The sequence below is a fragment of the Clavelina lepadiformis genome, chromosome 9, assembly GCF_947623445.1.
Source record: "Clavelina lepadiformis chromosome 9, kaClaLepa1.1, whole genome shotgun sequence".
NCBI classification, from domain to species: Eukaryota; Metazoa; Chordata; class Ascidiacea; order Aplousobranchia; family Clavelinidae; genus Clavelina; species Clavelina lepadiformis.
In genome coordinates this window covers 12,518,156-12,544,528 of record NC_135248.1, presented here as the reverse complement: position 1 = coordinate 12,544,528, position 26,373 = coordinate 12,518,156, and the positions used below count along the sequence as shown (strand labels likewise).

General features: G+C 39.0%; 3 protein-coding genes across 5 annotated transcripts; all 3 read left to right on the top strand.

The window, feature by feature from the left end:
• Window positions 1–1,265: 1,265 nt before the first annotated feature.
• Window positions 1,266–8,940, top strand: LOC143470439 (proton-coupled zinc antiporter SLC30A2-like). The gene is made up of 10 exons (XM_076968576.1): window positions 1,266–1,465; window positions 1,700–2,316; window positions 2,736–2,891; window positions 3,374–3,520; window positions 4,404–4,557; window positions 4,744–4,871; window positions 5,548–5,660; window positions 6,075–6,180; window positions 7,053–7,187; window positions 7,714–8,940. The coding sequence occupies exons 1-10, from the start codon at window positions 1,359–1,361 to the stop codon at window positions 7,851–7,853; spliced, it is 1,803 nt and encodes a 600-aa protein (XP_076824691.1). The 5' UTR covers window positions 1,266–1,358; the 3' UTR covers window positions 7,854–8,940.
• A 946-nt stretch (window positions 8,941–9,886) lies between these two features.
• Window positions 9,887–20,821, top strand: LOC143470116 (uncharacterized). 3 transcript variants are annotated; one of them, XM_076968019.1, is made up of 35 exons: window positions 9,887–10,059; window positions 10,212–10,293; window positions 10,501–10,597; window positions 10,782–10,879; window positions 11,029–11,103; window positions 11,255–11,350; window positions 11,428–11,559; window positions 11,659–11,791; window positions 11,984–12,044; window positions 12,189–12,250; window positions 12,391–12,557; window positions 12,758–12,911; window positions 13,018–13,167; window positions 13,244–13,388; window positions 13,469–13,551; window positions 13,757–13,866; window positions 13,981–14,171; window positions 14,315–14,450; window positions 14,733–14,894; window positions 15,033–15,213; window positions 15,322–15,433; window positions 15,564–15,663; window positions 15,743–15,944; window positions 16,061–16,276; window positions 16,386–16,618; window positions 16,689–16,791; window positions 16,908–17,062; window positions 17,247–17,387; window positions 17,729–17,879; window positions 18,089–18,209; window positions 18,284–18,499; window positions 18,616–18,711; window positions 18,822–18,924; window positions 19,134–19,277; window positions 20,126–20,821. In XM_076968019.1, the coding sequence occupies exons 1-35, from the start codon at window positions 10,007–10,009 to the stop codon at window positions 20,621–20,623; spliced, it is 4,959 nt and encodes a 1,652-aa protein (XP_076824134.1). In that variant the 5' UTR covers window positions 9,887–10,006; the 3' UTR covers window positions 20,624–20,821. The 3 variants fall into 3 exon arrangements, with proteins under 3 accessions (XP_076824134.1, XP_076824136.1, XP_076824133.1); XM_076968021.1 differs by having other exon boundaries at window positions 15,319–15,433; window positions 18,284–18,481; XM_076968018.1 differs by having other exon boundaries at window positions 15,319–15,433.
• A 302-nt stretch (window positions 20,822–21,123) lies between these two features.
• LOC143470117 (uncharacterized) lies at window positions 21,124–26,190 on the top strand. The gene is made up of 10 exons (XM_076968022.1): window positions 21,124–22,423; window positions 22,801–22,938; window positions 23,119–23,233; window positions 23,386–23,556; window positions 23,818–23,963; window positions 24,052–24,766; window positions 24,896–24,950; window positions 25,102–25,205; window positions 25,415–25,558; window positions 25,725–26,190. Exons 1-10 carry the CDS (start codon window positions 22,357–22,359, stop codon window positions 25,873–25,875), a joined length of 1,806 nt encoding a protein of 601 aa, XP_076824137.1. The 5' UTR covers window positions 21,124–22,356; the 3' UTR covers window positions 25,876–26,190.
• The last annotated feature ends 183 nt before the right edge of the window (window positions 26,191–26,373 follow it).

Sequence of the window (26,373 nt, the reverse complement as noted above, 5' to 3'; positions counted from 1 at the left end):
AAAGTAGCCCGTGTGTCCAGCTTATGTACTATAAGACGCATTCAACAGGAATAAGTTACGTCTAAGGAAGGTTTTTTTGTGCACCAAAAATTACCTACCACAAAAAAAAATTGCGAACACACCACCTATGCGCTCGTACATAGTGAAACAACAAAATACAAAACAAGTTATGCGAAAGTCACGCTTAAAAATGATTGACTAAGCCCCATATTATACCACTAAAGCCCAAGGCGGTTCGTTCAGGGCCTTGTTAATTGTAACCGATCTAACACCAGTTGTTCCGGTCTGTCAGTGCACACAGCACGCTGAAAAGCATGCTGAAACAACTTATGCGGAAGTTTCCAGCAACTATGGAACATGAAGCCTGTTTACGCTCGAGACAAAGAATAAGCTAGCATTAGTGACCGGCAGTAGAGTAGCATTTCACCATACATTTGCAGCTTTTGTTACGCAATATATGTTGTACTGAATAGAATAATGCCTGCAACATACGTTATGGTGTTTACAACGGAACAAAACCCCCTTGAGTGAGCAAAACAAGGATTATATTTATGCAACCAGTTTTTCTTGAGTTATATTTTAGAAATATATGAGAAACAGCAGCAGGTAAAACTTTAGTTCCCATAAACAAATGATGACAGTTTAGACCAGATAATTACGTTTCTTAGGTTTTTTAAACGAAGCTTTCAATAGCCGCTACTGTTTAGCCAACTTAAGATGATATGCGATATAGCCGTATAATGTACTGAGGTATTGGGTTTAAACTACGGAAGAAATCTATTTATCTACTCTGATATCTAATGCGTTGTTGAATAACGTGTTTTCGGTAGGCAATGCGATACGTTCTAAGAAAAACCCTTTCAGCAAAGCTTCCTGTATTTCAAGCCGTTGATTGTGGTTGCGGTTAGCAATGAGCGTTGTGCAAACAGTTAGGCTCTACGTTGTTTCCGCTTATTTTATGTGTCAGACGCTAGTTTGCGTCCATCACAACGCATAAATGCAAGAAACATTGCTTGTGTAACATCCTTGTATCATTAAAACTAAATACATCTTTAAACTAACGTACCATTAAAGAATTCCATCACCAGTTGAGCACCCTTTGTTGTTGAAATTATGCCAGATGGCAACCACAGTGACTTTGTATCATGGTTTAGGTTGGCAAACACGCGATGCAAATACAGCGATAAGTAACCGCTTTACTCAGCCGGGTTGTACAGAGATCTATTGCAAAGAATTATTCCAAGCACGTTACATACAAAAATTTAATCAAACGTTATTTGCCATTTGCAGGGGTGATGTGTGAGGGTATTTAGTGCAAGACGACAAAACAGAACGTTTTTGCATTGCCTTGAACTAAAATGTCGTTCGCCAAACCAGACTACATTCAAACTTTCATCGAGGAAAAACTAGGCAGGAGGAAGTCAAAAGAGTCAAGCTTTTTATTGAACGATGACGATTTGGCCAAGTAAGATGTCTATGGTTACCTTTTAAGGAGATTGTTTGCGTTAGAAACATGGGGCAGAGTTACTTTTAGCCGAATGGGGTCAAACGTTCTACTGCCAAGCCAGAGTGCATGTAAAATTTTAGCATTTAATAACAAAGTGATAAAACAATTGAACTAGTTACAAGTTTGTTATCAATAGCATCACCGTCACATGCTAGATTTGATAAAACGGGATTTTAATATTTGCTTTTGAAGGCAACACGACGAAGGCGGACAGGCAAATGGGCAGGTCCAACACAAAGCATCACTACTACGTCACAATGGCATCCAAAAGGTAGGTGATTCCCCGTTGTCATCCGCTTTTTCCGAGTCGGACGAAAACCGAAGCCGAGGCTACTACTCGTCCAACGACACAGGAAGGCAAAACAAGCGATCTCTTGCGAGCGACGCCGACTGCGACACGGACGACACGGGAGAAGCACGCCGGCACCGCCGCAGCAATTCGAGTACTTCACCGGCCAAACGAAAGCTGCTGAGCAACAGCAAAAGATCGAAAGACGCCAGAATGCCGCTGAAGCAGAGCGGAGTTTCGAACAACGCTTACGGTGGAACGTCCGAGGTTGAGATCGACTGTTCCCAAGCTCTTGCCGCTTATAATCCCAACAATGTCAAGGGCGTGCATGAAGCGGGCATGAGCCATTCGAAGGAGAACGTTGGACTTTTACGTAATAACGGCGACGCGGCTTCGTCGTCTTCTTTATTTAATCGTAATTCGAATTCAAGTCGTCGCGACGCGGAAGAGGCGGAAAAGAACGGATTCGGCCATGACAAAAATCACAGACACAGCACCGATCGGCAAGACATGCCCGACAGTAAGCATTTCTGAGATGAATAAATACGTAGCTAAACCAAAACAGTCATAGGTTACAGTGCAGAACAATAAGCCTATTTATATTTTGTTACACGAGGGTTTGTTGATATATACCAAGTTTCTAGTAACTTCTACCACTTTTCTTTACAACCATAAACTTTTGGTTAAAACAGTTTGAAAAAAACATGATGACTGCGACACATGAAAATAATAAATGTAGGCTATACTGTATTGTACATAGCTTCACCTATAACAGCATATGTTTATAGTTATGACTGGAAAGAGCATACGATATTTCCGATCCATCAGTAAAATTCAGGCAAATTCACATTTTGCGGCCGAAATGGTTTGAGAAACGCTGCAAGATGCGGTACACAACAGTCAGGACAAAAATATAAACTCTTCTAATCACATTTTTAGGCTCAAGAAGATCGAGCATGTCCATGGAGTCGGATCACTGTCATGACCTTGATGACGAGAGACAGGAGAGAGATGAAAAGAAGAGGAAGAAAGCGATGCAGAAACTGATCATCGCCACCGCCCTCAGCTTTCTCTTCATGGTCGGGGAAGTTGTTGGTGAGTCCGGGAAGTTGAGATCAAGATTAAACCGGGATCGAATTAAGATTCAAACCACTTAGAACCCGGTTTTGCGCCTTGTAGTGTCTCGATTGATTGCAGCGTTTCATCAATCATTGGGACACGTTACAGTGCATCAAAGGTTAAACTTTATCATATGCGTTTAAACTTTTACGGGTTTAACTGTTACCAGCTGATTATATAGGTCTTAACGAAAAAGGCTTCAAATACCGTGAGTTTTATTTAAAAATGCATAATATTTGCTCTTGAAATTACCTCAAAATCATGCGGGAACGAAGCATTTGAAAACACTTTAAATAGCGCCATATACGCGGTGAAAATATGAAACACAATTATCTCAAATGCGTGTGGGAGTCCGACAAACCACAGACAAGAGTCATATATCGTGTCAACAACGTTAACCGTCTATGAATTTAGAATAATATAATGATTAAAAGTTGCTGTTTTGCTGTGCTGTATAGGTGGTTACCTTGCCAACAGTTTAGCCGTTATGACCGACGCTAGTCACTTGCTGACTGATGTAAGCAGTTTCATGATCAGCATTCTGGCACTCAAGATGGCAGCCAGGCCTATCTCGCAAAAGATGACGTTTGGTTGGCACAGGGCAGGTATGTTGTGTCGTTACGTTATGGTGAGAGGGTTGTAGAGGATGCCGTGGCTTATTAATTTTGCATGGTCTGGTGAAATTAAACAGCATTTTCGTAGATTGTTATGAGTTGAACATGGTCAATACGTCGTTCAGACCAAAGTTAGAACGGCGTAAAACTTTAACCCTATCCTAACCAGGCTCGCGAGTTTACTAAAAAACTAGGTGTGGCCGACCCCGCACACACATTTTCAATCGTTAATTACTAGAAAACTGTACGTCGTTAACTGATGAGATTTTTACAGGTTAGTAGAAAAATCATCTGGCTTCCTGTATACATCATAATTGTAAAACTAAAGAAAGTGAATTTAGTGTAAATTAAGTATTTCTAAAAGTGACAAATTTCTAGAAATTCTTCTTGTTACGCCGCGCCCCCGCTGTGCGGAAAACCAGCTGACCGCGAGAAGAGAACGAAAGAGAATAGTTAGTCGAGTTATTGGTGCGTAAATGAGTAATACGCTTCGATGCGGAGAGCAGAGCAAAATTATGAAAATATCGCAATATCTCAAAAATTACAAAATCCAACTTTATCAAACAAACATGGACAGATAGCTGAACATTTTTTAGGAAAAGTCACCAAATTTCAAGTTTCTACAGCAAACAATGCAACTGTACGCCACGTTTTGCTATGACTGTGTGCGGGAGAAGCCACGCCTAGTTAGAATAGGGTTAAGTTATAATTAATTAACTGTGATGGGTTAATCACCGGTTTAAATCAAACATCAATCGATTATGTTACATTCTATGGCATTCGACGTAATTCCTACCTTAACGCAGCCTTGTCAGTTTCTGAGCCGTGTCAGGTGTTTCCTAAAACATTAATTTACTGAATATTTCATTTGCAGAGGTCATCGGAGCGTTGGTCAGTGTGCTGGCGATTTGGATAGTAACAGGAGTGCTGGTATATCTCGCCATCATGCGCATTGTGACCAATAAGTACGAAGTAAACGGAAAAAACATGCTGATTACTGCGTCTTTGGCTGTCGGTTTTAACATTGTGTAAGTTATCTAATGCGCGTGGTCAAATGTGTTCTACCACGCGCCGGTCATGAATAATATATAACTTTCATTAAACTGTGATTTAATCCCAAGAAATTGTTGAAATTGTATCCATAAAACCGATCAATGTATTGATAGTAGTCGATAACTTTCGGATACTAACGAGCGGATTATCGATATGTTAAGCATGGGTCTCGTACTTCACGAGCACTCACACACACACGGACACTCGCATGGTGGACATTCTCATAATCACAGTCATACCCACGATGTCGACCAAGAAGCCGGGAGCAACGCGTCGACACAAACCGATGGTAAGAAAGAGTTAATAAAGTTACGTGGTTGATTAAATAGTTGATTGTTATATTGATAGATTAATTATTTGTTAAATTATTATTAATCTAAGTTATTAATAATGGTATTTGATTTAACGTTTTTGCTTTCGCCTTTACGATTTTAATTTGTGGGGATTAACTTTGATAGCACATATCACTTGGTTCTTATTAAGAATTTGGGCAAAACAGCATTGGTTTGAGGGCTCAGGTTATTGATATTAATTTGCCTGTGGTCTTTCTACATTGTCCTTGTACGATTTCTTTAAGTAGGTTAACGAATCTGAAGGTTAAAATTTTGTGAAAATCACGAGACAATGAGGCTAAATTCTCTGCTCTGATGCTTCAGTTTATTTACACGCCCCCGGCTTTATACAAAAATTAGTGGCCAAACCGTATTTAAACTCTTGCATTATGGTGTTATGATGTACAGCACTTCAAGATAGCATTCAAGTTAGCCTGAAAACCAGCAACGTTTTTGAAACGACGTAAAGTAATATGTGTGGAAAACACGGGGCCGCAGTTCTGAAGACCTGGCAATAAGACCTTTTCTAAATGTCCACACTCAGCCCACAGAATAACATACGAAATGTATTTTAGGCTTACGGTTTCATTTCATGTATCGACCTTTCACGTTTTTCCGTATTTCTGATCACAGCTTCTTCTGGTGAGACCGGTAACGTCAACGTACGAGCTGCTTTTATCCACGTCGTTGGAGATCTATTGCAGAGCCTTGGAGTTCTAATTGCGGCTTTCGTCATTTATTTTAAGGTAATTTTGGGGTACTCTCAACTGTAAAGAGAAGTACTTGTAGAGATTAAAGGTCAACGCTTATACGGCTTGATTGGGCGTTTTTGCCCTGCACGCATCCATCAGCTCGTCTTTTGTAACTTGAAATTTTCTACCTTCTTATTTCAATACCGCCTAATCAAAGAAAACCAATTGCGGCCAAGCACTGTAATTGAATGAAAGGCATATACGTAGGACGATTGTGGGCAAAGGAACACGGCTCATGCATGTTATCATGTGCTCTTATCACCACAGAATAGCATCAAGCAATCTATTTTTCGGAAATACTTTTGAAGCTTTCAGCTACTTATAAATTTTTTATTAGTAAACGGGGCCCGATTTGATTTTGAAAACAGTTTCCAAACCGGGTTTCAATTCTTTTTATTACCGTTGCAGCCGGAATACAAGATAGCCGACCCTATTTGTACCTTCCTCTTTTCGGTCCTGGTGCTGATTACAACGATCACTATTCTGCGAGATACTGTTATTGTCATTATGGAAGGTATGTTATCGTCTGTGTGTTTTCGTAGTTTCTGTCAACGGATTTTTTGCGGTTAATTATACTCAGGATTACAAAGTGGCTCTCGTCAAAGCCTTCAGCCTTGTGTGGTAAGCCAAACGCAATGTCTTACGCAGGTCGTGTTACAGCCTTAAGCTTTTTTAACAAACATTTACCAACGGTTTGCAAACATATACAACTTAACTATATTTGATTGTAACAGATATGACACGATTTCGAATTGTCGAATTCATTGGCTCGATGGCCAGCCTGTTAATGTTAAAAAGTACCAGATATTTCCAGAATGAAATATACATACAAGACTACTCGTGCTTTCAAGGAAATGAAGACAAACGGTAGAATCCTCTGTGTCCAATGAAAGGGCTAAACGTGCTTAATTCTGGTGTTAGGTCGTTCTTTTCTTAATCTGTTTTTAATAAACAAGCATTGCATATCAAAGTTTAAAAAACTCCTCTCAAACGTTTGTCACGAATGAGGTCAAATAATTAACTATCGCTAGTTATAATTCCCTTTCACGCAACTGTTTATTTGAATTCAAATAATTCATTCGCTGCAAGTTCGTAAAAGAGTGAACCTAAAAAGTCAAAGGATAAGCTGATATTTTAAAGAGATCAAACAATGACGGTAATATTTGGTATCGTCGTTTAAATGACAAGAAATTCTTATTGAGAACAAACTTTTAGAAGTTATTGTAGAGCTAACCCTGTAAGATACAGCCACAACCTCACGGTATAAAAGCGTTAAATTAAAACGGGCAGTTGTCCAGAATTATCGACAGCTAATGACGCATTCTTGAGTTCGATGCTACAGGATTTGACGTGTGCATTATAAAATATTTAACATTAATTCCACAGGTTCCCCGGTGGGTATAGAGTACGCTGTCGTGAAGGAAAAACTTCTGGAGATGGACGGGGTTACTGCAGTTCACGACCTCCGTATATGGTCACTCACTCTCAATCAAACTGTGATGTCAGCTCATTTAGCTATCGGTAAGTGATGGGTGTATTGTATAATAGGCAATAGTTAAGGATAACGTGTTTGCTTGTTGATAGTTTTACGTCAGGCCATCGTACATAGCACAGCGGTGTTTGTGTTATGTTTTATGCAAACAGTAATATATAACGTAGTAAGGTGTAATTATGCACTTCTTAACGGCGGCGGTATATATTTCTACATAGCTGATGCCTATTATGGCTGCATACACAAAGCGTAAAAAGGCGTTGTCTGCATATTGGCCGACTCTATATAAGTGCAAAGAGCCTTAGCCTTTGGAAAACTGTCCAATGAAACACTTATAGACTTTATAAAACGGAGCGACAGCTGGCGGTTTTCACATGAAGACATGTCAAGAAAAGATAAATATGTTGTGCCCCAAGGCTTCTGCTGTCAAATACTTTCTTTCTGTTAAAGCTTAAAACTGTACATGTACAACAGTTAATAAAGCAATTGGATTGTTTTATGGATATGTTGTAATTGATATTTTTAAAGTTACTTTTAACCACATTCTTTTCACAGATAAAGTAACTGATCCGAACGTCGTGCTTAAGCGGGCAACACGCCGTTTGAAAGCGCTGTACGACTTCCACTCACTCACAATTCAAGTTGAATATTACTCAGAAGACATGGGCGCGTGCAAGAAATGTCAACCAGCTTGAGGTGGACACAACACGGTGCGAATAGAAGTAGGCCAGCATTTGGCCTCAATTTAACCGGTTGCCGACACCACGCCATTATATACACTCGGAGATATATTTAATGTTAGATGTAGTCAACTCGTCTTAAACTGTGTGATTTTAGTCGTTTGCGCGGAACTGCTCATGCAGTTGTCGAAAGCGTTGAGAGGAAAATTCGATTCATGAAACAGGAAAAGACGATCACAAAAGCGTGCGCAAAACGGAAACAGCTGTTATATTCACAAGCATATGCTTTGCGCAACATCTCACACGTCTTTGCTTGCGTAAAACTGTCCGGGCCGTGTGCAAAGGCTCCCCCGAACTAATTCGTTAATTTGTTTACTTTGCTATTTTTGTTTCATCACAACCTAAAATCGCGTTTTCAACTCCGTAATTGTCCAAGTATTCTTATCGTTGTATGTTGCAGAACCTGATAAATTGCAAAGTTATCGCGGATATTTACAATCTGTTGCATTTTCATAATGTTTCTATCTCTTACTTATTGGGTTCTAGTGTTTTTTGTTGTATAGCTACCACTCGTAGCAAACACTTTTTCATATTGACTTCTTGAACTATGAAATCATACTTCATATAATCAAGCGTACCGTTGCAACGAAATCTACTTCCACCATTCATTTTGGAATTGCGCACATATCGGATTGAAAAATAACCGTTATGGATAGGGTAATGGATATGAATGGTAATGGTATGAATAATAACCGTTGTTAGAAATAGACATTATTCAACCAAATCATTGTTGATGCCGTTAACATCAAATACAGTTAACTTACAGTTTATTTGAAACAATAGGTTACCTAAAGCAGGTAACCTAACGTCATACCATATTCATATGCGTTTTCATCTCATAGTGTATGTCTGTCGTCATCATTGTGTTAGTACGTGAGTTACTTACTTGACATATGTAGTGGTTTTATGTGAGCTGAAATGCAGAAACTATGAAAAATCGGAACATCATCTTATCTCAGCGCATCCGATTGTTTGTTAGTTGTCTTCCCGCTACAATATTGCTCCCTGCAAACGTGCAATAAACAAAAGCTAATTACTTAAAGAGTTGCCTACATTCTCTGTCTTATGAAACAAACAACTCAATAGTATTTGTGTAACAATAAAGATTTGTCATCCTACAGAAAGTTCAAGCGGTTTTGACGTTACTTTATAAAGACATTTTCCATTGCTCAAAGCTTCCAGTTATAATAATAATTGTGTGTTAGTTTAAACTCTACATTGTTCTTGAGCGCCATCTTAGGGCGACAAAATAAGCCACAGAATAGTGAGAAAGCATTATTTCTTACTTCTTACTTCGACAAGGTTTTTTCTTATATAATGACGTAATTTAGAACTTGTTAAAGCAATTGCCGAACAAAATATAACATGAAGCGCAAGTAAAGAGTTACTTTCGGAAATGTGCTATTGCTTAATCAACTATCTGCCACGTGAAATATCAGTCGTTTTTAATCTGCACAAGCGTATTTAAGTCGTTTGTACATTAGCATAATGAACACATGCAAGAATGTCTATCAACCAGGCCAGACCTGCTTAAGTTTATCTCGCACCTTGCACTCACATAATTCACCAACCACCTAAAGCAAACAAAGTAATTTATATCAACCGCAGCGTAATAAACGTGTCCAACAGGTCCTCAAGCGAGAAGAATCAACCATGTAAAATAGCCTCAGGCATTCTAAAGCTCTAAATGACGATATGACAGAGCGTTTTATATTTAAAGCAAAACATAGGCTTGCTTGTTGGTGGCGTTTAAAGAAAAGAGGTTATATTTCGTAAATATTGCCACCATATTACAAAAACGAGATAGGTTAATAAAAGGGACTTTGAAGCTTATAGGGTGTAATTACCAGTCCAAGAAATGTAACAAACTTTAGTCTTAAAGCTGAAGTACTAAAATTGAGAAAGTGATTCGAGTAAGCTTTTGGTTTTCCGTAATTTGCATCGACAGTAATTTCAAGACCTCAGCACATAGTATTTAATTTTCACGTTATTTCATATTGCATAGAAATTTCTACAATGTTTACGTAGAAGTATTCGGATAAGCAGAATGTAATTGCCGACAGGAACTTATAGGCCACACCTTTCAAACTCTACAACTGCACATTCTGATGTCGAAAGAGGAAAGCTTAGAAGCCATGTCCAAGTTTCACACAGTTCTGGGGTAATACATGTTAAAGATATGACGTGATAGGCGGTAAAGGTTTCATATGGCTCTGTTGTAGTCACATTGAACTGTAACCACTTACCGCACGGCGTACGTACAGTGAAGGGTAAGCATAGTTGGTTAAATGTCCTATTGTTATCTACTTTTAGATGTTGCCATCCTTGTACCAGAACGAGAATTTTCGGAGTAATTAGCCGAACTTTGATGGTCATTTTCAATATCTTGCTATGGGTGAATGGTTGTTCGTACATTTAGTGAACTACAGCTGAAGCCACTATAGAATGTTGTAACACATAACAAACATACTGATAGCAAGAAAGGAAACTTTACACAAAAACGTTTAATGTAATCTTCTTCTAACATTAGACAATACACAGAGTTGGCACCTTAGCTGACATCGCTGCTTGATAACATTTTTAACCTTATGTTGTATTATAGTTTGGAGCTTGTGCGATTATTAGCGTGGGAATCTGGCTCCTTTTTGTGGATCATGCTACGAAAACTTACTTCACGACCTTTGAGATCCTTAACATAAGTAAATTACATATAAAAAGTCTTGTGTTACTCTGTTGCAATAGCAGTGTTACATATGATGTACATGTGAGTTATTTACCACTTCTTTTATTGAACGGCTAACAGCGATTAAATAAATGCCTAACATAAAAAATTTCTGTAATTTCTTTATACAATCCTTCAAAGGAGCTTATTTTTTCACCTAGCGTTGTACATCGTTTTGGTCACTGGAATTCTGCTACTAATTGTGGCTTTTATTGGAACTTTTGGGGCTAATTTGAAAAACGAAATCCTGATTACACTGGTAAAACTTCAACTACAGTACTTATAAAAGAGATTAGCTAATGCAGAAAAGTTAAAAGATAATCTGTACTACAGCTAAAGTAGAGTGCCTAAGATGTTATCCGCACCATGCATAACATCAACTTAAAGTTTTAACTTGACTTTTTTCAGTCAGTCATTTCACTCTTGATCATTATCATTGCGGAGATTATTGGGCTCATCTTATTGGCTCAGAACAATCGAAGGGTAAGTCCAAGTATTTCAATCACTTTAGGCTACATTGCATGAAGGCTACTGGCATTTGCACAGGATTCTTAGTAAAAGAAAACTGAGACACTGAGTATAAATGTGCAAGTCTGTCATTTCATAGTTTTAGCAAAACAACAATATTTGGCAGATACGGCTAGAAGCGGAAGATTGGTACAAACAAGCTTTTCTCTCTTATCCTACAAGTGACGAGAAAAAGCAGATTGTAGAACACGTTCAACACGCTGTAATAATATGTTGTTGAAGATATTACATACACCACAATTCACGGCTTCAAAGTCTCATATTTTGCTGCATTTCCAGTTAAAATGTTGTGGGATAAACCGGCCGACAGATTTCGCTACGATGTTGGCAAACGCTACTTTATCAAGGAAACTCTGCTACAGCGGGTCCACGAAGACAGATTACAGAGTGCTAGTGCAGACGTACACCGAAGTAGGTGGCATGGAATTAGCACAAGTTGACGTTACTACGTCCACGTCCAACACTTAGTTTTGTGAACCTGGCCTGCTACAAGTATAACTTTTCTGACAGGGTTGCAAGCAAAAGATAGACGAACAAGTCAACTGGCTACTGACTAACTGGCCTATCTGGTTCGGAACAGCAATGCTCTTTATCTTGGAACTTGGATGCGTAATAGCAGGATCTACCTATCTTGTATACTTACGTAAGCACAGCATATTTTTGCAAGTCTCGCATTAACAAAAAGGGTTTTTTTTTGTCAAAAACAAAAATTTTTTCAAAGAAACTTTACCAATAGTTTCCGTTGTAACTATGCTAACTATTAATTATTTGTTAAAAACACAACTGCTGATACGGACATACGATTCCTGTATGACAATTACTTTTGTCTTAAAAGTTCAGGGAGGGAGATACGATTACGACGATGAAACTGAAAACGAAGAATCCGGTTTAATTGAGTGAGAAATAGCATAAATATATTTTCCTTAGCAATGACACGGTTTACATTTGCAAGATTAATCAACCTACGCCTATTCAGTATCTTAGTTATCAATTTTTAAACGTTATAAGAACTGTCAGTGCCTTGGCTGTTTCAATTATAGTTCTGATGCAATGAGTACGCGCGGATACGAAGACTATGGAAAGACGTTGCCATTTGTTGGAGGTAATATACTTACATAGACACATTATACAAAAGTAAAGTGCCCTTAGAATATAAGCCCAGACAGATTTGCAGAAGATGATCCATGATTTGGTAAACAACAGCAAGCAAATTTAGGTGGTAGCGTAATACCTATGTCTTAGATCTTCCGCATCCAAAGATTTATCGGATCGTAAGAAAAGCTGGTGACAACAATTTCGGATTTCGCGTCATGTTCGACGAGATACGTAACTGTCATGTGGTTGTTTACGTAGAACCCGAATCGTGTGCTGACTTTGCCGGTTTAAGTGAGGGATCCCAAATTATTGAGGTAAGCAATACCGTCAAACATATCCGTATCTGTAACATGAAGTGCACGTTGAACTCAAAACCATAAAGGAATGATTAGTGCTAGCTTGCAAAACTGTTGAAGTAAATTGCAACGACCTAGTACATTTTATAATCAAACTTTGTAGAATGACTGACAGGTCGAGTTACCTTTGCTGTACAATTTAAATGGTTAACAAACAGATAAATGGACTGATGGCACACTCTGCAAACTCAGAAGAGATAGAGTACAAGCTTGCAATGGCGGACAAAGATATCCGGATTTTGGTGATAGACGCAATCACAAGTGCACTGTACGAAGACCGAAATGTTTCTATAAATCTGAGAAATGTCGAAGGTAATGCGACAGAGTGAAGATAGCGGAGGTCATTATACTGCATAAATAAACACAGATCTTTCAGCAGACAGATAAACAAGTGTACTGTATTCGATTCATTTTCAAGGTATTACTCAAGGAGAACTGGAATATAAACCCCGTCTGTGCAAAGTGAGCAAGCAAAACTCTGGCTTCGGTTTCAGTCTTCTCTATCTAGAAGATAGGAAAGGAGAATACATCGAAGAGTTGGTCCCTCGGGGCTCAGGAGAAAAAGCGGGTAACTCTTGGTTAAAGTCTCCAAGAGTCTTCTTTGATAGTTCAGCTGGAAATAAGATTGATGGCTTCTTGTGTAGGTCTGAAGATTGGAGATCGAATTGTCGAAGTGAATGGAGTGAACATTGAAAAAGAAAAGTCACGTGAGGTTGTGGACAGGATACGCATGAGTGGATCAGTTTTGTACCTGCTTGTGGTTGACCCAAAAACCGATGGATTTTTTCGGTAAAAGTTCAATATTTATTTCTGAAACTTAGTTTTTACAAGGCTAGGTTTTATCAATCGTGATATTTTTTATTAAAAAGGAAAAAGGCAGTGACCATCAGCGCCTCCTTAGATGTGAATTACTTCTCTGGAAGAGCTGGTCAAAACATCTCAACGCCAAAAGGTATTTTATCTTTTAGTTCCTCACGCGTAACAACAACGCAATATATGAACAATGAAACACTTTCCACTCCACTTTATAGTAATGTAAAAAGGACATTGTTTTAGTCGAGTTGTTTAAAAATAATTTGCATCTTAACAGCGTCAGGTAGGCGTTAAATTTACTGGACATGCTCATATCTTTGGGTTACTACTTTAATTGCACTTAGCCAAAAGAAAGACAAAACGCGACGTGAAGCCACGATACTGCAGGCTTGCAAAGAAATCAGCAGAAGAATTTGGACTCTACGTGGTGATCGACAACGACAGAATTGGGCAGGTAAGCTAAGTCAATAAATATTCAAAATTCCAACATTCAAAGTTCAAAACAAATAAAATCAGTATTTTTTGCAACTTAAACAGCCAGTTTGTTACATCTTGGTGTATGTTCCAGGTGGTGAGATGGGTCGATTGTGGAGGTGCAGCAGACCGCGCTGGGTTAAGAATAGGCGATCGGATTGTCGAAGTGAATGGGAAAAACGTAGAATACGAACCCCATCAGAGGCTTATAGAAGCTATAAGCCGAAGCAGAAGAGGTGCCCACGTCATCGTAGTCGATGAGGATTATGATCGAGTCTATAAAAGGTTCTGCTCAAGGCGATAACTTCTATTCATTACCGTCTGTGGAATGTTGTCTGCCTTATGGCAGTCTTGTTTCTATCTATGCAACAAATGTGAGAAGGGAACGTAGAACCTAGTCGATAAAAATGACGTAACACTTTTTGCAGAAATAAGCCTCGTCTTTGCCGCATGTTCAAAGAGAGAGATGCGTTTGGATTCTGCGTTGAATATGACCGGAAGAAAGATGGGCATTATATTGAGGAAGTTGACCCAAGTGGGCCAGCAGAACGAGCAGGTTTAAAAGTGAGTTTAAATACAAATCAAGTAAATATTTGAGCTATGAATCACGGCTAATAACCAAGCTGTCCCTGACCTAGCCAAAAAGGTCATTGCTACTTGCCAGGTTCGATCAACCATAATCTCAACAACCGACGAATAAAATAATATTGTAAATTGCACGTCATAATCCGTTTTGGCGTTTTTAGATCATGAATAATCTTATCTATAGTCCTCCGAAAATTCAACCCTTTTAATTGTGATGAAACAATATCTTTATCCATATGGTTAATCACGAGATGCCGTTAGGTTGGAGATCGTGTAATTCAAATGAACGGCGTAAGCGTGGAGCAGGAAGCACATGAAGAAATGTTACTCCAACTGAGAGGTTGTGAGAATGAAGTTGTGTTGCTGGTGATTGACAGCAAGTCATCCCGACATTACAAACAACTTGTGGAATTCAAAAACACGGTAAACAAGGGCTTGACTATAAAGGTTCATGAAACATAAAAGTGTGTGAATCGTTCAAGAAAAGTGTGGGCATACAAGAAGTAATAAGATCACGGATCATCTCAAACCACAGGCGATACAACTTTAGTCTTTCTTTAGGGCATGGACGAAGTTGATTATGATGCAATATCTATACCAGAGCAGCCGGTGTTTGTTACAAAAGAAGATCCGGAATCAGGCTACAATTCACTGAGAGGTCCTACACTAAGCATCGCCGATTCCATATCTATGGCTGAAACTCAAAGTTTCACTACTTTTATGAGTGAAAAGAGCGTAAAACGTGAGTGTGCAATTCAAAATTCACAACTATTTCTTTGATTTGATGACAAAGCGCTGCAGCAAGAGTCCAATTATGAGTTAGTTTAAATATTGGGCATTTTCACAGCAGCCAGCATTACGACCGGTGCGCCGCGACAATGTACGTTACGGAAGACAGACGAAGAAGAACACGGTTTCTTCCTTGCAATTGACAGGGACAGAAATGGTCAGATCATACGAAGGTAATGTAGTTTAATTGTTTACGGAAAAGACTCAACTTTTTTAAGCTAGTTTTGTACAAGACAACAGGAACTCTCTGCGCTGTCAATTTTCTGAGTAACGATAACAAAGCTTAAAGTGTTACCATTACAGGGTCGTGAAAGGGGGCCCTGCTGAACTGGCTGGTCTCATGGACGGTGACAGAATCCTGTGCATTAACGGAGACAGAGTAGAAGGGGTGGACCACGACGAGGTATTCAATTTTATTATGAAAAAACACCTATAATGTTTGTTGCGATTTCGACATGCTAAAATATTTTTCATTGTGTAAGGTGGTTTCCCGTATCCGAGAAAGCGGCAACGTAATAACATTTACTGTCATTGATGAACGGTCAGATCAGTTTGGGCTGCAGGGAAGGCCATTCTTGTTCAAAGTTATGAAAGACCGAGGCGGTTACGGCTTCTATTTATGGCACGACGAAAGTGGACACTTCGTTCAAAACGTCACTATAAGCAGTCCGGCTGACAAAGCAGGTACTTACTTTATTCTCAGTACCTCAGTCTAAAACTCTAAATCATTTTGGTACAGTTTACTAGTTTACATGATGACTGAGAGGTCTGAGAAACCACGCCAATTTACCAATATCCAGGTTTACGGTGCGGCGATCGACTCATTGAAATCAACGGTGTAAATGTCGAAGATGATACTCATGAAGATGTTTTCTATCGCATCAAAGCTTGTACCAATGTCGTCAACATTTTGGCAGTTGACGCCAAGACTTTCTTCTACTGCAAGAAGAAAGGACTCGACGTTTGCGCAAGGAAAGCGGAGAGTAGATTTTCTGGAGAAAGCAACTGGAAACCTGGTAAAAATGGCAAAACTAATAGCTGTAAATCCATCAGTGCGTTCTTAAACTAAATTGGCCCGTCTAATACCTGAGGACTGTCGTACAAAATACAGTGATGTTTCTTCAGTTGCAGACGCTGAGAAGGCAGCGACCCCAAAACTAAAATCACCAAAGAAACAAGTAACGCACGAAGTGACTCTGAAAAAAGACAAAGACGAAGACGGGTACGGATTCCATCTCGCTTATTCCAACTCATTTATGGGGGAGGACGACTCGGCCGGAGGCCACGTGGTACACTGGGTCGGCAAGGGCGGTCCTGCCGATATCGCTGGAATCAGGGATGGGGATAGGATTATCTGTGTGAGTTTGACGTTTTATTTATGTTTCCCGCTTTTTCAGTTCTTGATTCATTTCCCGTGACTCTAATTAGGTAAATGAAGCCAATGTTGAAGAAGAAGATCATGAACAAGTGATGGTGCGCATTCATGCGAATGGACAAAACACAGTCAAATTACTCATAGAATACGAAGAAGGTGACCATACCAGTGCTTGTAGCAAGATTGTTGATCTGATCTAAGTTAATAGTAGGCCTAAGCGATGAAGATTGAGATTACTTAAAGCGGTTAAATCATATGTTTTGGTTCTTAAGATGCCCAACTACCACACGATGTTGAAATTACCAAAGAGAGCGGATCTTTCGGATTTTATCTCTGGTTTGATGAGAATGGCCATTACATGGAAGATGTGACAATCGGGTCTACTGCGGATAGAGCTGGACTGAAGATAAGAGACCGTTTGATAATGGTATCATTACATCATAATGATTTTTTGTTAAACTCTGGAACAAAAAAAACTATAAAGCTCCAAATAAAATTTGTATCTTTGACGTCACTGGTTTGCTGATTTGTGTTACACCTCTATCAAATTTAAGTAGCAGCCACAAACTTACTGAGAACACAACTCAAGCATCAGTCATATCTTCCTCCAGGTAAATGGAGAAAACGTGGAAAGTAAGAGTCATGAAGATGTTGTGTCGATGGTTCGAAATAGCGGTGAAGTAGTTAAGCTGAATGTTGTCAGTGTGAAAGTCGAACAGGCAAAAGAAGTCGCCGTCCCAAGAACATGTGAGGTATATGCAAAGTCTTGTACATATGTGTGTATATGGAAATGATACCTGGCGATCTTTATTGTAACTGCAGGTCTATGTTTTTTGACTAAACTTGTTATTACACATACGTAGGCTACAGTAGAGACGATTACAAACACAATAGCAGACATAGCTCATAATAAAACATATGTTTGAAATGTGTTTTGTAAACCCACCTGAATTAGTTCCTATATCTCGTAAGTGCCGCTACAACTTACTTCAAGTTCATTCCAACTCTTTCTAAATTAACTAAAACTCTGCCAAAATCCCTCCATGTAGCAGAAAACAACTTATCATTGATATCATATATTTTATCTTACCAGATCGTGAAGAAACATGGCTCATACGGCTTCTGTATCCAAGAGGACAGTCGTGGACTTTATATAGAATTCGTCCAAGCGTCAAGTGCGGCAGAAATAGCCGGACTGTACATGGGAGACAGGTTGATTGAAATAAATGGCGAATCCGTTAAAAGTAAGCTCAATATTTTGCCCAAAACATGCTTGAAATTTTAAACAAAAATCGCCCTTGCTGTCACTCGATGTGAGGTTTAAAACTAACACCGGGTTGAACACAATTTTAGTCTGCTTCATTTACTGTTCTTGTTCCACGCAAAGGGCAAAGGTTAATAAGCATTTACAAAAAAAACTTTCTTTCGTTTTGTGATTGACAAAACTTTGCAGTGACTTCCTACAACGAAGCGATTTCGAAGATTATGAAATCAAGAAGTGCTGTCACACTCACAGTATTGTCGGTGAAACAGAACCAATCTCAGCCTAAAAGAACGACATCAAACGAATTGAAGTGTGTTCTGCAGTAGCAAATTTTTGTTCGCATTCAATTGTAACAAGTTTATAACAGTTGGTTCATTATTATAGACTCAACCACGACGATAACACTTCCAATCAACGCTCAAACATCAATCCAATTTTCCACCAACTTCTCGGAGAAGAGAAGATAGACTACGTGGTGGAAAAGAGAGAGTACGGGAAGAACAAAGACAATTCGAGAGAAAATCAAAAATCCGGTACTGATCTAAGAGCTCCAGTTGAAGAGAACGAAACTCAAGAAAACAAGTCGGTGGACCTTATAAAGTGAATGATTTTCTATACATGGCGTTAAAGCAATACGTAATTCTGTTAAGCCCGAAACGAAGGCTAAGCTTAATAGGAAGCAATAAACGCTAACTGACTAATTCATTTGGTTAAAGACATACTGCCAAGAAGAGTAGTAACAAGTCTGGGAACAGAAAACTAAAGAGGAGCATCAGCAATAACAAAAAGAAGTCTAAGATCTCATCGAAAAAGTAACCAATTAGTATTTCTAGCATCTTTTTTTATTTGTCATATAGCATTTAGTATTTATTATTTTCTGACACAACTATTTCCAAACTCATTACTTACATCAACTTTCCAGGGATACCAAGCCATCTCTCAAAACCCGATACTCAAAAGGTGAAGACAATGTTGCATTTGTTGAAGAGGACAAAGCAATGGAGGATGAAGAGACTGCTTCGGAGGTTTTTAGCATTTTTTTCAGGCTGTATAAAACCTGAGAAATTTAACGCATAACGTCTTTATGTTAAGATTTTCAATTTTCCCTCATTTCAACTAAAAACTAAACATTTACTGCTTACCTAGCCAAAGTCGGTGTTTCTTAATCATTCATTAAAATAATAAATGATATTTAGATGCCAACTTCAAATAAATTTGAAACGCTGTTTTGCAGGGTCACTTCTTAGACTTTACGCTGAAAAAGCTCCAAAAGACGACCACCGCTAGTAGGCGCCCAATCACGCAAAGACCGTTACCTCAAAACGATCTTACAAGCAGATTTGATGTTCCTCGACGCAAAGGAGTCAACCAATCTAAAGTGAGATGCTATTTGTGTGTATTTAAATCTAAAAATAAAACGCGTGCAAATTAAAAATTAGAAAAACACGATACCAAGGTTCAAATTTGTGGTTGAACCTAAAATGGGCAGGAATTATCTAAACTAAGGCCATAGACTAAAGTTCTACCACGGTAGCAGTATTTAAAGGAAGCCACGATTTTATGTGGCTGACTACCTTATTTACGTAAGTATTTTGGTAAAGTTGTTTAGATATGGCATATTGCAATTTATAAAATATTCCGCCGGCAACAAGTTGTTAACGCTGCGTTCTGCAAATACCAACCAGCAACCGAACTGCTTCGTTAGTTAAATATTTTCTATATGCGTGCTGAACAGCAAATGCGTCACGGGTTGCGACATAAAACGTGGGTTTCATTCTATTCAGAAGACAATACTTCTATTACAAGACGAAAAAAAGGCATTGTAGAATGCGTCACACAATTAGTCTTTGCAAAGCGCATGTGTGGGCGCTGTTTCTTTCGCCTGCAGAAAGTTGATGACGTAGTGGTATTTTTCTCGGTTTGGTGCGCGGTTTGTGTTTAAGTTGCTGAAAGTAAACCTGCAATAGAAGCTGCAAACAGAATATGCAAACCTTGAGTTAAATAATGCATAAATATATATACACCAACTTCCAAACGGTTTTGTGGTAAATCATGGCGGTATACAAACGCACGTTCATCAGCGACTCATCACATGGTGATTCACCTGACATTTGTTCGCAATTAACAAACTCAAACATCGAAATTCTCATAAAGTAAAGTAAAGTAAAAGGTTACGGTGGATAATGTGCAATTCAACGTGAACTTAACTATTCAATTTTTTTCCAGCGAAATCAAAACCCGGTTAGTGCGGCACGTAGGGCGCCTAAATTTCATCTTGCCGACTCCGGAACGCTTCGATGGAAGTTTGAGGAGACTGACTCCAGGAGACCTGGACAGGTGATGATGAGAAGCTATGATCCCATTAAAGAGAAAAATGAAGATGATGATGACGACAAGGAGGAAATAAAGATGGAGCAAACTCCTTCGCTTCCGGATGAGGATAAGCTAATGGAGGAGGAAAAAGACTTAATGATGGTTACAGATGAAGATTTCAGAGTTACCGAAATAAAGGACATAAGCAAGGTGGAAGAGATCAAATCGGCTCCGAGCAATGACGTCAGCGGACAACCAAATAGACCAGACGCATCCGCAGCAGATGCAAATGTTACCAACGCAGCGATAAAAAATCAACCACCTACGGATGAAATTGCAAACAAAAACGATCAAACCAAAGTCACTGTTGTTTCAAACGACCAAAAAGAAGCACAAGAGATCATACTGTAATCGTGTTGTAATGCTTGACAGTAAAACGAATGTTTTGGCGCTTTGTAATATTATTATATTTCCGACGCAGTTCCGCATTCCCGTTATACATATTCCCCGCCTATGCATTGGAATAGGCACCATCGCATGTTCAGAATACTTTCCAAACCGACAACGGCGTTTCAGCTTTGCAAAAATAAAACTGTTTCGAATGACGAACTCGCGTTTTAAATATTAACAAGCAGCAAACGGTGGACGTTGGACAAGGAATTGAAAGTACAAAGTAAAATCACAAGGAAAGTAAAAGTTAGCCAAGTTATGGCTGCAACCCTAAATGCGTAGCGTAATGCCATAAATAGCAAATGTCTGAATAGACGAGATGTTAACCGGCATTCCCCGAATTGAGTAACAGCACTTGCATTGGGAAGGAGACAACCGGGAAAGTTTAACGCGTGTATTGCTGACACCAAACAAGTATATATAACGCGCTTGTTTCTATAAAACCTTATTAACACTATAGCACCTTGCCGCGAGCAGATAGTGGCTTAGAATTCACTAGTTTCAGGTAAACTGATTGCTCAAGTAATTAAATTTCCAAGACTTAAAAGCAGAATAACGGCTTATATAAAACGAAGTGGTATTTGAATTATTAGCAATGACGCAGTGCTTACGTTTCTATGTCGGTCGAAGTCAATAAAGCTTTGTGTGATACCAGTCAACAAATCTTTATGGCGCACAGGCCAGTACGTGTTAGTCAGTTTATGAGAATTCGCTTCATTGGTAAACGAGCACTTGATAAACACGTAGCATACTGCATTTATTATCCAGCTTTTGAATAATACAACAGTAAACTATTTGGATGGTTGTAACCATAAAAACTAGATAGAATAAAAACAGGGTTTAACAAAAGATTGAGAATAATAACCTGGGCCTATGCATGTTAAAACACGAGAAAACCGCTGAGCATTCACTATAACGCTGGTATTAGTAGAATGCGTTTTACCTCTAAACGACTACACATGTCAGTATAGCATTTTAAAGGTATCCCACCTCCTACCAAAGGAAACATGGTGGAGTGGTGTGATTTTACTGAACTGGTAGTGGGTAGGCGTTGAGAACGAAAAACACGGCTGCCGCAACTGGAAATGGTGTTCAACGGTCTCAACCGTAGTATATCGGAAAGTTGTATGATTGAGCAGGCTATTTGGTGGACGAATTGATATTTGGCAGGCCGAGTGAATGCAGCTTATCAATAGCTGACGCAGTGAGACAAACGTTAATTTAACGTCGCGGAAGCAATGATTAAAAGTACAAGTGGGCAGATTAATATAACATGTTATGCCATAAATCGTGACTCCATTTTACTGAAAGATCAGTAAATCGCCTATTTTCTGGTTAAAATTTTTACAAGTTAGTTCGCACCCTGAGCATTGATATTTTTAGCAGGCCCATCTAGTGTAAAGGTCTAATATTTCTTTTATGAAACGTACAGGCAGTTCTGTTATTCAAAATCTTAGGTGTTTATCGTTCTATTTCGAAGTCAAGGAGAGGGGGTGTCTACGTAGTTAATAAAAATATCAATTCAAACAAGATCTATGTAAATCTTCAGAGCATCTTACTGGCAATACAAGTGTAAACCGTCTTGTGAATGGAGCAATAAAGGCCATGGTATATAGCCGTGCTTATAACAACACAAACAGCTGAAAAGCAGCTTTACATCTCTCGTGACGTCGTGCTTCTAGAAAACAAGAACGATGACGTTGCCCGCCGTGGAGTTCCGCTATTTGGGCATTTGCGTTGGCATTATCGTTTCCTTAGCCGGTAAGCGTTCGAACAGTAGCCTGTGTAATTTATTTCATCATAATTCGAGACTGTCTCATCTTCTCTAAATAAACAAAAACGCCTTTTGTCTGGCTCCAGAGATCTAATGCTGCAACGCGGATAGACTTCTTATCCGCGGTGTCTTTTCTTGTGAAAATATTCCGTTTGTAGTGTATTTGTCTACATGGCGTTAAATTGTGTACTTGACAATACGCTCACTCGATTGCTTTAGAGTTCACGCCTATTATGTGGCGAGTACTTTTCGTATGAAAGCAATTGAGCAGTAAATTAAATATAAATTTGAAAGTATACTATTTTTTTGTGACATGCTTGTTGTTAAAAGTGTTGTGCAGGAATAACATAGTTCTGTTTTGCAGGTACTGCCGGAAATGTGATGGCGATAGCAGCTTACTATTCAAACCCGAAAATGAAGACCGCTTTTAACTTGATAATTGTGCATTTAGCCACAGTGGACCTCTTCACGTCGTCCATCATAATACCATTCATTGTGAACGGTAAGTTTCAACCTCTGTTTAATCTGCAGATGCGATGACTGATGTGTTTCCTCTATCGCACTACAGTTGATAATTAGTTTATCGATTGTTGGCGACAACAAGGGCTCAAAAATACGGCAAAACAGCGTTCTTTTGGGAAGTTATATATGGTTATCAATCAACTATATGAATATTTTGCAGGATACGCTAAGTTGGACTGGCTATTCTCGCCAGTATCATGCGAACTATTCGGGTACTTCTATTACTCAGCCCATTATACGTCGGCTGTTTTCCTGGTGGCAATCTCCTGTAACAGGTTGGCTACTTACAGAAGTTGTATTAAAGAAAACCCTTTTATACATAAAGCATGCGTTGTACGAAGCATCTAATATGAATTTCTTTGCCTACGTTACCCATGTTGCACAGAAATTAATTATGTTTCTGTTGTACACTTCAATTGTTTGGCAGATATATGCACGTATCGCGTCCACACGCGGCGTACCGAGTCATATATTCTCAGCGACGCCGCCGCGTTACAGCGGTGATCATGTGGGTATTTGCCCCGCTTTGTCTGCTACCTCTGCTGTTTACCGACGGGTTTGGGTGGTGGCAAAACGCACTTTTATGCTCATATACGAGGTATTGAACAAGTTATGTACACAAATAAAATAGAACCATATATCTTTTGTATGCAGTAAATCACAATAGACTTCCTTGTTTAACGATTTTTTTTTGATTTACTGTAACAAGTGCATCATCTCGTACTTCGCATTCCCTGATATTCAATCAAGGTTATGCCATGCTATAAATAAGTGCTATGGCGTTTTCAAACTTTGTTTTTTCTGTACGCAAGAAATATGGACGATTGTTTAAAGTGTAGGGTTTGGGTTTTATTTACAGGAACCAAGGTTTTTCAGACGTCTATTCCCTAATCATGCGCATATTCTTCCAATTATTTCCATTCATGTGCATGGTTGCTTTATATGGCTCCATGTTTGCAACAGTCAAGAGAAGCCATGCCTCGGTGGACAACCCAAAAATACACGGTGACCTCCACAAGCAACTCATACACTTTTATCTAGTCTTGAAAGTCATTTAAAGCCCAGACATAACAATGTTTTCCACTTTTTACAGTCGACAGATGCGACAGCAGTTTTGGAAACGGATTCACAACGGATACAAAGCTAGCGGCGTCGTCACCAATGCGTTCAACAAGCAACCAATACGAGCTTAAGCTTAGTTACGAAACTTCAAGGAGCCCAACTAGAAGTACAGCCGACACACCGAAATACCCTGTTGTGGGGAACATGGTTAAACCTGCGGTAAACACGGCCACCGAAGCTTTGGATTGGAGACTTCGTGAAATTTCAAGCGAAACAGAACATCGCGGACAAGCGTTTACTACGGACAGTGCTGATTACGAAGTCGCGGTTCTGCGTAGGCAGTCGGTATCGACGCGCCACGCGAAACTGTGCAGACGAAATTCATCAGGAAACATTAAAACGTTACCCAGCTTGCCAACAAGTCTTCCGGAAGATTCGGAAAATGTGAAGGTTTATTCTTTACGTGCGGTTAAACAACGCGCTGTGACCTTCTCCAATTTGAAGAACATTCGAACTTTCGTGGAAAGAAAGGTTTCCTTGGAACCTTCAGCAAATACAAACAACACTGAAAGTTCTAACAGTAAAGCTGAAGGTAATGTTCAGACATCCGTTGTAAAGCCGCTACCGCTACCGCGGCCCAGGCATTTAAGTGTGCCGACAGAAAACTACCATACTGACATAACTGACTATCTCAAGAAGCAATCTAGATTTTCATCCAGATTGACAAAGTCAAGTTTTAAGCGAAAGTAAGCTTTACTGATTGTTTGCCATCACAAATATTTGACTTAGAGATAACTTTGCCACCACCTAGTACCAAGCTAATGTTAAGCTTCTGACCTCACTTAAACCCATGTTTTTGTTTTTTTTGCTTGAAGGAGAGCGTTTTCAACGGCCGCAATTAGTAAAATAGGAACGATGAAAAGCCGTTTCGTGAGTACTTTAAGCAAAAATCTAATTTAACACAACTTTAACTTTCTAAACTAAACGATGGTGTATAGGTCTTTAGCTATAGACATATTTTTTATAATCGGTAAAGTTACATTTTGATTATAGTGAAAGCATTTAAAAAATTTACTTTTAGGCAAACAAGTCAAAAAGGTCGGTTCAACACGCGAAAGCTCAAAGGCAACTTCTTTACATGTGCACCGTGATTTGTGCAACATTTGCACTGTGCGCTCTACCAAGGTAAGTCAAGTAATAATTCTCACAAATACGAACTGGAACAGCAGCATGCAATGGATGTTGATGTTTATTTCTACAAGGCAATAGATCGAAGGGCAAGTCTTACAAAATTTACTAACTTCCCTACAAGGGTTTTAAGTTGAGACAAATGTCAAGTTTTTAACGCATAAATAAATGTACTAAAGTGTTTAAAAAGTTTAATAACGTTCCAGTGCTTTCTTAAACTTGGTGACGGATTACGACAGCGTGGCACCAGAAGTCCATATGGCCACATCCGACCTACAATGGCTAACGTCTATGATCAATCCAATCGTTTATGCAGCAATGAACACACAGTTTAGAAAGGAATACAAAAAGTATGTGGCGTCCATTACAAACAGGATTACAGCTTCCGTATGGATTCTGCCCTTCCCTATAATAGCTGTTATGAGATATGATCTCACGGTTTTACGACCTGTAAATTGCGATTGCAAAATCACAGAACATAACTAACAACTTTACAAAACTTGTTTTCTTTACCAGGATTTTCGCAAGGCTCGCCGCTTTTTGCTGCTGTAATAGCGGCAAGATGTCAAGTAAAGTGCACCCAGCAAAATCAGAGGTCAAGAATAGCATTAAAAGACGAAGCTCGTCACGGTTTCGTTCCCTTAGAAGTGATTTTTCAAGCAGATGACTGTCTTAACTCACAATTTTTTAAACCAGCATGCATTTAAGTTAGATATAGGTAGCACACTTATATTGCACCCACTATTTTTTATTTCATACAAGGTGGCGCTTTTGCAGTTTTCCTGTCAAGAACCCTTGTTATATATCGGTTTAAGTTAGGTTTGTAACTGTTATTACATGTTGTTGTTATTACTGTTTCCAACTTCCCGTATTCTAGTTTTTATTTTTTATCAGCATTTTTTGTATATTAATCGTAGCAAAATTATTGAAATACTTGGCCCAAATCGAACAAATAACTTAATAAAACAAAGCAATATGTCAACCTCAATGCCAATATAGGCAACATCTAATAGTCTATAATGTTGAAATATAGAGAAAAAAAACTTTTATTTTATGCTGTCATATACGTTACGGTGCTTGCCGAGAAACAGAAATTTAAGCAGAAATCTGCCTGCCGGTACATAAATTAGGTGGCCGCTAGCTCAGCTATAGGTAGCCTAAGATT